Source organism: Leishmania mexicana, chromosome 11 (assembly GCF_000234665.1).
Source record: "Leishmania mexicana MHOM/GT/2001/U1103 complete genome, chromosome 11".
In the NCBI taxonomy this organism is placed as follows: Eukaryota; Euglenozoa; class Kinetoplastea; order Trypanosomatida; family Trypanosomatidae; genus Leishmania; species Leishmania mexicana.
The window spans coordinates 444,424-454,546 of NC_018315.1; the positions used below are offsets into that span (position 1 = coordinate 444,424).

General features: G+C 60.9%; 2 protein-coding genes across 2 annotated transcripts; both read left to right on the plus strand.

Annotated features, from left to right (window-relative positions):
• Window positions 1–2,510: 2,510 nt before the first annotated feature.
• On the plus strand, window positions 2,511–2,954 carry LMXM_11_1130 (putative 60S ribosomal protein L28; the record flags this gene model as incomplete). The annotated part of the gene is made up of 1 exon (XM_003873032.1): window positions 2,511–2,954. One exon carries the CDS (start codon window positions 2,511–2,513, stop codon window positions 2,952–2,954), a length of 444 nt encoding a protein of 147 aa, XP_003873081.1.
• A 1,538-nt stretch (window positions 2,955–4,492) lies between these two features.
• LMXM_11_1160 (putative protein transport protein Sec31) lies at window positions 4,493–7,987 on the plus strand (the record flags this gene model as incomplete). The annotated part of the gene is made up of 1 exon (XM_003873033.1): window positions 4,493–7,987. One exon carries the CDS (start codon window positions 4,493–4,495, stop codon window positions 7,985–7,987), a length of 3,495 nt encoding a protein of 1,164 aa, XP_003873082.1.
• Between the last annotated feature and the right edge of the window lie 2,136 nt (window positions 7,988–10,123).

Here is a 10,123-nt window from a genome sequence, read left to right on the forward strand (position 1 = left end):
GCTTTTCGTGTCTGTACGTCTGTGCGCAGAGTTGAGTTGCCGGCACCGCACACACACACACACACACACACACAGCGTGAGGGGGTGACAGGGCAAGACGGAAGCAGGAGAGGTTTACGCGGTGGCTTGGCACAGTTCACGCACGCACAGAGAGTCACCCGGAACCGGTGGACATGTGAGCCGCATAATGCACATGTATATACATAGTCATCTCCATAGAGCGGGCGAGCGAAACGGCGGTGGCGGTGCTGCGGTGGAAGGCAAGACGAGGGCATGGAGGGGAAGCAAGGCATAACCACAGACGCCTATGCAGAGGGCGCCTGGGCTTGAGGAAAGCGGTGCGAATGTGCGTAGGTATGTATGTCTGCGCCTGATGTGGTGGCGTGCATCTGCCGCATGCCCGCGGGCACATCAGCTACAGCACCACTGAGGAGAGGACAAGAGTAACGGACACACATACAGGGCGACACACGCACGAACGGGCACGCAAGGAGGGGAGGGGGAACAACCGGAAAGGAAAATGGCGGCAGCGCCAAAAGAGGCGGAGGAAGCTGTGCACTGACCCGTACCACCGTCCCTCCCACTTTGCTGCACACTTCGAGGTCGTCTAAGGGTGAAAGGTGGTGGTGGTGGTGTGTGTGTGTGTGTGTGGTTGGGTGGGGGGTAGAGCGCCGCGCTGCGAGGGAGATGTCAACGGGCGAGCGAGGGTGAGAGAGAGACGAATCGACTCGGAACGTTGGCAGCCTGCATACATGCACACGAAAGCTGACTGTTGCCGCACCGTCGCCAATATATGGCGAGCACACGCGCAGAGCGCACCCACTTCGACCTACTCCCTGTGGCACGCAGAGCGCTAGAGATCCACATGTGCGGGGTGGGTGGGTGGGTGCATTGTGTGTGTTTTTTCGTTTTCGCCGTTGTCAGTGGTGAGGACTCCTCTGCTGCTGCTGCCTCCCTCAGGTACAAGAGTAGCCGAGAGCGAGGCAAGAGGTTGGTGGTGAGACGGTGCTCTTCATGGCCCCTCTGGCTGCCTTCTCTTTTCGCGTTCTTCGTGGCCTCTCCACCGTGTATCAGCAACGAGCTACGCCCGCACTTGGCGTACGTGCGCTCTTCTTACAAACCCGTCCCCCCTCCCCCCATTGTTTTGTTTTCACTTTGTTTCCATAGTCAGTAGACTCGGAACGTTTTCGCTCCGGTCCCTTATGCTTACCTCAGACCTTATCGGATGATCGCTGCATGCATGTATGCGACTAGCGGAATGTGCGATGGCTTCATCGCTGTCGTGCGGGTGCCTCTCGTTGTTATCTTCTTTGTTTCTGTTTCGTTTCACTTGCCCTCCCTCCCCTTGCGTGTGGACGAAACGTTTGGCCGGCATTCACGCCCCCCCCCCATCCTTGAACTCTCCCACTCTCTCTCTGTACGTGTGTGTGTGTTGGCATGTCGCATTGGCGGCACATTTTTCACCCCCTTCGTCTCTCTCGCCCTGTCCCTCTGTGGAGTGCTCGAGGCTGTCCTGTCTGTCGCCTGGCAATGCGTGTGTGCGCGTAAGCGTGCGTGGGCCCGCCGGCTCTTCTACTCTGTCCTCTCCTCTTCTCTCTGTGCGTGCGTTTCTTTCGTGTTGTCGTACACGTCGTTGGCTTGCCATCTCCTCGTGGTGGATGATGTCAATGACCCTTTCACTTCGTTTTAGCGGGGAACTCACTTTCCCCCCACGCCCCCACTCTCCCCGGCGACAAGAAAAACGAAAGGGAAACGCCGCCAAAGGTGCGAAATGACGAACACGAGCAGTGATGCGGCAGCGGTCCAGTATACGGCGTACACCAGTCGTAGCGGAACAGAGAGGCGGTAGCGCACGAAGGCGAAAGTGTATGTGTGTGTCGCACGCGTTGTCGTGCGCTCTTTCACTGTCCTTTGTTTCCCTCGCTCTCTCTTTTCTCGCCTCGCCTGCGCCTGTCCTCCACTTTCGCGCGATGGGGATGCGCTACGGAAGCGCGGGCTTACAGAAACGGCGGCAGCAGCGCGTGGCACGTCGAGTTTTGTGAGGTACCGCGCTTCACGGTCAGAGCTCCCGTGCACCGTGCGGCTGCCGTCGTTGAAGGATTTCGTCTATGCGTGCTTTCTATTTTTTTTTCTTTTGGAAAACGATAGATGCGCGCGCAGGGGAAGAGATCAAGGTCGGGATGCGCTCTCGCATCCGACATTCACGTCACTATCCTGTGCCACCATCCTCAAACTATGCACCCACCCACCGTGTCACACTGTGTGGCACATGCGGTTGCCCTTTTTAGCCATGGAGACCCCTCCATCAGGGTGACGCAGCGGTGCTGTGCCTCGCTGTTGTGTCTGCTTCCCGACGTCATTCCCCACCTCCTCTCTCTCCCTTTTTGCTCTGTCACGCGTCCTGTGCGCCACTCCCACACACATCGCGCTGCTGCTCCGCGCATCCCCCACGCTCGTCTCCTCGCTGCGACCCCCCTCCCGCCGCGCGCCGACAGAACTGCGCACGAATCATGTCGCACTCTGCCGATCTCCAGTGGATCCTGGTCCGCCAGAACAGCCGCTTCCTGCAGAAGCGCGGCGGCATCCGCATGAGCAACGACCCGTTCAACAGCAACGGCAACTGGACGAAGCGCCACTGCGGTTTCCTGAACGAGAAGGCTGCTGTTGTGAAGCCGGCGAAGGATGGTGCGATCTGCGTGACGGTGAAGGACGGCAGCAGCAACAACAAGCCGAGGCAGGCGTACAGGAAGACCGTGCACGCTGCTGGCGTGAGGGCGTCGGACGTGAGCCGTGCCGTGGCTGCTGTGCGCCCGGACCTCGCGGACGTGTCGTTCCGCCGCGCGCGCCGCATGGCCTGCATTGCGAGCCGCACGGCGAAGGTTGCTGCTGCGCGCAAGGCCCGCTCCGCGAAGATCACGTTCTCGCGCAAGTCCGTGCGCGCGAAGCGCAATTAGGCTGCGCTGCGGCGACGCCTGCGCGCGGGCGTGTGCTGCTGCCGCTGCCCGACTGCGAGGCGCCAGCCGATTCGTCTGCGTTGTTTCTCTCCTTTTTCTTCGCATTGCGCGCTTTCCTTTTGTGCTTTATCATTCCCCGCCTCTGCGAAACACGCGTCGCCTCTTCACCGCCGCGCTCGTGCACGGCATCGCCGTCGGCCGCGGGTGACGGAGACAGGCGCGACGTGAGTTGAGGCGAGGCCGAAAGAAAAAAAAATATGTACGTGGGCGCGTGGGCGCGGATACCCTCCTGCCGAGACTGCAGCGTGCGCTGCGGTCATGGCAAGGGTGGGGAGGGGGCAGCTGCGTCGAGTCCGATGGCGTCGTGCGCGTGTGTCCGAGCGGCGCCGACGCCGCGTCTCCACTTGCGTTCCTCTTGTCGGTACTCCCAAGCTCCGTCGTAGGTGCTGCGTCGTTGCGGTGCGTGATGTGATGAGGGCCGGTGTGTGGGGAGGGAGAGGAGGGGTGCCTGGGCATGTGTTGATGCACAAGCGTCTCCGTTGGTCGACCAACGCCACCTTCAGGTGACGTCTAATGGCAGTCGTTGATGCAGAGCGGAAGGGAGTCGGGTAGAAGAAGGACCACTTGCCCTGTTGTGCCATCAAGCCGACCGATGCTCCTGTTGGGTGTCCATGCACGTCACCGGCACTCTTGCACTCTCAGGCGCGGACCGTGTCGTGGATGTGTCCTTTGTGCGCCTCTCTCACTTTCTTTTCATCTCTCTTGTCTGCTCTTCTGCTCTCTCTCTGACTTGGATGCTTGCATGCTGGTCTTCACTGACGGAACCGCCGCTCGCACGACGCCTCCGTGGCGGCCTTTGGACGTCGTATGCGAACACCCTCTAAATGGGGCGGCGTCGCACTGCCTGACCGCCGCACACACCTCTATCTTCTTGTACGACGTGTCCCGCACCTCCGCCTGACACATATATAAATACATGTGTGCACGGCTTCTCCTGCTCGCTCATACATTCCCCTTCGCATCGGCGCAGTCCCCGTTGCAGGGTCGGCACATTGTTCTCCTCGTCTCTCCCCCTCTCTTTCTGTTGTTTGGGTCGCCTAGTAAAGTTCCCCTACCGTCTTTTCTGCGCCTTGCTTCACTTCGGTTGTTTCTGGTGGGCTCTTCGGTCATAGCTCCTCCTCCCCCTCCTCTGTCCTGCCTCTCCCTCACTCAGTCTCTCTCTCCGTGTGTGTGTGTGCGCTGTGGCCGTTGTGGTGTCTGCTGCTGGCGTCTCGCGTGCGTTTTGCTTTGGTTCATAGGAGGCAGAGGTGATCGGCGCTGTCATCCGGTGGAGGGCGACGCAGCGGGAGATACACGGGCACTTTACATCTCTCATTTCGTTTTTCTTTCCTTCTCGTTTTGGCGCGACTGTGGCCTTTTGCGTGACAGCAAGCGTCGAGGCACTGACGGGAGTACACACACACACACAGACACAGACACAGACATAGACCCACGCAATCACGCACAGGAGGCCGCATACCCGTTGCTGAAAGGCACTAATGCGACTGAAGAACACGGCGCTATGCTGCGCGTTCGCGTGGTCGCCGGCGGTGTTGGGCAACCCGCCTCTCCTCGCCACCGCGTCGTACAGCGGAGCCATGGACGAGAACTTCAGCAGCGACGCCTTTCTTGAGATTCGCCTCGTGGATGTAAAGGTGACAGACGAGACGGAACTGCCTGTTGTCGGACGTGTGCGGCTGCCGGATCGCGCGCATCGCGTCGACTGGTCGCCGTACGCCGGCCCGCAGGGCATCATCGGTGTCTCGTGTAGCAACGGCTGTGTATACATCTTCTCCGCTGCAGAGGTGCTCGCCGCCGGCCCGAATGGGGGCGACGAGGAGGTGAGTGATCACCCGCGCGGACTGCTGTGGATGGTGCGCGAGCACGCGGGTTCGGCCGTGCGCGGCTTCCACTTCAACCCTTCGAAGCCGCACTTTTTCGCCACCGGCGCCGACGATGGCGTTTGGCGTGTGTGGACGCTGCAGGATGGCGCCACCGGCGGCGTGTGTGCACCAACGAAGGTGTCTGTCATCTCGAACGTGCCGAACAGCGGCGCCATTGTCCACCTCCAGTGGCACCCGAAATACGCTCACATCTTTGCCACAGCTACCGTCAACAGCGTGGTGAACGTGTGGAACCTGAAGATGGCCACCCGCGTGACAGCGCTGAACGTGTCCAAGGCATCACACGGGGCCCAGATCACCGCCATCGCGTGGAACCCGACGGCTGCGACGCAGCTGGTTGTGGGACTCGACGAGGGTCATCCAGTGTTGCAGGTGTGGGACCTTCGCACCGGGGTGGTGCCGCTGCGCGAGATGAGCGGACATACCGGGGGCATCACCGGCCTCGCTTGGAGCGAGCAGGAGTCGTCGATGGTAGCGTCATGCGGCGGTGATGGCCGCACCATGTGGTGGGACCCGAACACTGGCAAGAAACTGGGTGAGCTACAGCCAGTGGGGCAGTACCTCGTCGACGTGCAGTGGTGCCCGGTGCTGCCGGCTGTTATCGCGACGTCGTCCTTCGCGCCGCTTCTATGCGTGTCGACGGCGCAGGATGTCTCCAGCACCGGTGGCGACAAGCTCGGTGCAGTGCCCAAGTGGCTCAACAAGCCGTGCGGCGCCTCGGTCAACATGTCCCTCACTGTTGCCTCCCTCGCCTCTGGCACGGAGCATGACATTGTGCTGTCGAGCCTGAATTGCGTACCAATGAGCCCCCACACGACGGAGGACCGGCGCATGTTCGAGCGGCTCGCCGAGTTCCCGCGCGGGTCGCCGGAGCGGACGCAGTGGCTGCGCGACACCCATCATGAGCTCCTTGCGGCCTTCTCCAGCGCGCAGAACTCGCGCCAGCCCATCCTTGACTTCCTCAACGAGGGCGTCGCTTCCAAGAAAGGCGGCGCGGGCGCCGGCTCCGGGAGGCTGGGCGAGGAGGACGACGACCCATTCACCGCCATCTCGCACGAGAACCAGAAGAGGTACGAAGACCGCACCTCGGAGCTCATCGTGAGTGGCAAGATCGAGGAGGCCGTGGACTTGTGCATGGACGAACATTGCTTCGACGACGCCTTTGCCATTGCCTTCCTCAGCGGTGGGGAGATGGTGCGCAAGGTGCACCAGCGCTACATCGCGCATGTCGCCGCCGTGAACCCGCAAAAGAGGCATGTGCTCTACGCTGGCGCCATCGCCTCCGGTGATTTCCGCCCTCTCATTCAGGCGAACGTGCCGTGGAAGGAAGTGCTTTCCGCGATTGTGGCGTTCGTCGTGGGCGACGGCTTCGCCGACGCGTGCAACCTGCTCGGTGACGCGCTGCGCGATCAGCAGAACTACGAGGGCTCCTACCACTGCTACGTTTGCGCACGCAACGTGGACGCTGTGGTGGACCTCTGGCGCCTCGAGAACCGCCCCTCCCGTGAGGTTGTGCAGGATACAATCCTGCTAGAGGAGACCACGCAGCGTGCCGCGAGCGGTGAGCACCTGGCGCACTGCATGTGCGACTACGGCGTGAAGCTGCTGACTGATGGGCATCCGAAGGAGGCGGTGCAGTACCTACAGCGTGCCGCCGGTCTCGGTGACCACACGGCCAAGGTGCTTGTCGATCGCATGAAATACCTCTTCAATATTGCTCAACCCGAGAACGGTGCACCGTACGTGCCCGCGCCGGTGTCTGACGCGCAGAGCCTGACGTGTCAAGCGTTTCTGGCCGCCGCGGAAGAGCGACGAGTGCGAGAGCTGCAGGAGCAGAAGCAGGCGCAGGCGCAGGCACAAGCGATAGCCCCGCAGCAGCAGCATCAGCAGGAGCGGCCACCGATGCCGAGCCACGGCGCTCCGCAGCCGCTGGCAATGCCGCCGCAGACGCAGTACCACGTGAACCCCATGGCGATGCCAGGGCAACCGCAGCCGCCACAGTCTGGTTACCTGCCAGCCGTTGGCTACATGCCGCCCATGGGTGCACCAGCTGCGGCTTCGCAACCGCCACAGCAGCCTCAGCACCCACCAAGCCTTCTTCCCCACAAATTACCCGCCGGCGGACTCCCGCCACCACCGGGTGGTAGCACCCCTCTGCGGCCGCCACTGATGCCTGCTGGCGGTGCCGCACCGCCACCGCCGTCTCACGGGCCCTCTGTGTACGGCAACGCGACACCGATGACCAATAGTATGAACGGTGCTCCTGTAGCGGCGTCGCCGATTGGCCCGCACTCGCCGTCCGCCGGCGGTGCCTCGATGGGGATGAGTGCATCGAACACTAGCTCGTTGTCCCCCAACGCACTTCCGCCCAGCCGCACAAACCCGCTCCCGGCTGCACCGAACGGGGTCGTAGGCCAACCGAAGCCGCGACTTATGCCGCACCCGGTTTCTTCCTACTCATCGATGCGAACGCCGACCACTGGCACCACCCCAGCCACCACTGCACCTCCTCCGCCAGGACAGCCGTCGTCTTTCGGCGCCATGGCCTCCCAGGCGTCATTGCAGCCAGCGCCGTACAGCGTGACGGCCCCACCGACACAGCCGCCAGCGACACAGTCGTCACCGTACCAAGCAGCGCCACCGCCGCAACGCTCAGATGCCGTTTACGGGGGAGGAGCGCCATCAATGATGACGCTGCAGCCCCCGCCGCCTGGCCCTCCGCGGCCCGCGACGGGCACCGCACCGCCACCGCCGCCTCAGTCATCGGCTGCCGGCGCCGAGTACCCGGCCTCCTTTCTCGCCTCCGTAAGTCCTGCCCAGTTCGCGTCCCCGCTGCACGGCCAGCTGGTGCAGCGTCTTCAGCAGATCATCCCCGCCATCGCGGACCCACGCCGGCGCACGGCAGTGGAGCAGGCGGCGGCGGAGCTGATTCGCCAGCTGCAGCACGGGATGCTGCCGGAGGAGCTCGTGCGCATGTTGGTGCACTTTTGTGCGAACGCCGGCACGCCGAGCGCGACTCAGGTGTGGGCGCAGTTGGCGCAGCGGTACGCGGGTGCCATTCAAGCCTTCGCGAACCTTTGCTATCTGTGAGCAGCGCGCCGGCTCGTCGTACCACGCTGCTGCCCCCCCCCCCCCCCACTCCTCCTGTTTCTGAGTTTGTAGGCGACAAGTCTGTGCCTGCCTAGTGCGGGGTCGCCGTATTTGCAGCTGTGGACGAGGAGGCTGCGTCACGTATGTGTGTGGACGTGTTCTGGAGAAGTTTGAACTCGGCCGAGGAGTCACGTGTCTGGTTGGGAGGCGGGCGGGCGAGGAAGGAGAGAGGCAAAGAACGCTCTGTGGCTGCGGAGCTCTTTCTCTGCCGTCTCCGGGGGTTTTCACACCTGCAGTCGCCTTCTCCTTGTCTGCGCTGACGGCAACCGCACAAGCTCAAACACAGACAAACCCACGCGCGTGCATCGAACCTCACGGGCGCACTTGATCGCTGCACAGCTGCTCAACATGTGGAGCGCTAATACGTTGTGCCCGATGTGTGTGTGTGTGTGTGTGGGCTTTTGTTCTCGTTGTGACTCGGCGTGGTGGTGTGGTCTCCCTCATCTCACCGTCTCTAACACCCTCATCTTTTTTTTTCCATTTCTAGTGCTCATTTTTTCTCCACCCCCTCCGTCTGTCGCATGCGCGCCGTGTGTGCATTGCGCGTGACTGTGTGCGCATGCACGCGAGCTGCATGAGCTGCATCGTTCATGTGCACGGAAGGCTTTTCGCTCTGTCGATCTATACATGTGTCTGTGTGTGTGTGTGTCTTTGGACTTTCATGGGTGGTGGTGGTGGTGGTGCCGCGTCAAGAGCTGTCCATTTCGTTTTTGGCGTCGTTGCGTTCTCGGTCTGTGTTTCGGTATCTCGGTGTCGCCACTGGAGCGTGAAGCTCTGTTGTCCAGCGTGCGTGGGTGCATCATGTAGTTCAGCAGAGCAAAAGAAGAAAAAGAAGAGTAACACGGACCTGCACGTCGGTGTATGTGTGTGCACGTGTGCGACACGTCTCAACACGTTGTGGAACAGATTGATGCGCACAGATGCTGTGACCAGATGACGTTTGCGTGTTGTTTTCTTCCTTTGTTTCGTCGTCCCTCGGTGGCGATTATTCTTTGCCGTTGTCGCTCTGTTTGTCGAGGTCGGCGTGCGTGTGTCTGTGTGCTCGGGGGTGTACTCGCTGCGCGGTGGATGTTGGTCTCGTATCCTGCCATCCGCCCCTGCTCCTCTTCCACCTATGTTCGCGTTTCTGTCACCGGCTGCAGCGGTGTACTGTGTGTATACATGTACGTATATGTATACATATATGTGTGTGTATGTGTGTGTGGGTATGTGCGTGTGTCGTCATTTTGGGCGTCGTGCCCGTCACTGGCGACCCCCCCTACGCACCCACCCACGGGTGCGGTTGTTTTCAGGTGAGGCTCTGTGTACTGCGCGCGCGCACAGGCGTGTCTCCGTGTCTTGTGCCGGCGGTAGCTGTAGCAACAACAAGCAAGCGAGATAGAAAAAAACGAAACCAACACGGTAGTGGGAGGAGGGAGCGTACATCACTGAGTGACAGGCAGCAAGATGTTGTAGCAGGCGGTCATCAAGGTATCATTCGACTGCCTTTGAGAGGGTGGAACGTATGCCGTAAAAGTAGCGAGGCAGCTGTACTTCATCGAGGCCATTTTTAGTTCTGATGTTTGGTGTGCGGGGGTGCCTATGCGTGACCTTGCACTGTTTGGAACTGTGGTCCGCCTCTCCCACGCCGCTCCTGCGTCTTGCGTTGGCGGCGTGGGCACACGTTGCGTATTGTTCTGCAGAGCGGTGAGGGGTTGCGGCGCGACTTCCTCTGCGCCACCGTCTCTGTGTCTGTGTGGCTCTTGCCCTTCCGTCGTTCCTGGATGCCTTTTTGTTTCTCTGTGCCTTTACGTATATGCATATATGTATCTATATATGTATGTATATACGTGTATATGTATGTATGCATGTGCATATGTATGTATATGTATATATGTATGTGTTCAGATCGTATCATCCACGCTTTTTTTCCACCCTTTCCTCCCTCCTCCTCTGCCGCCCCCCTCCCCCCTCACCCACTCACACATAAACGCCTTCGCTTGGATGTTTGTACTCTTTTTTTTGGTGTCTGCGCTCCGCCGTTGTTGGTGACGGACTCCACGAGCTTCTTGTCAGTGCTCCCACCCTCCCACCCCA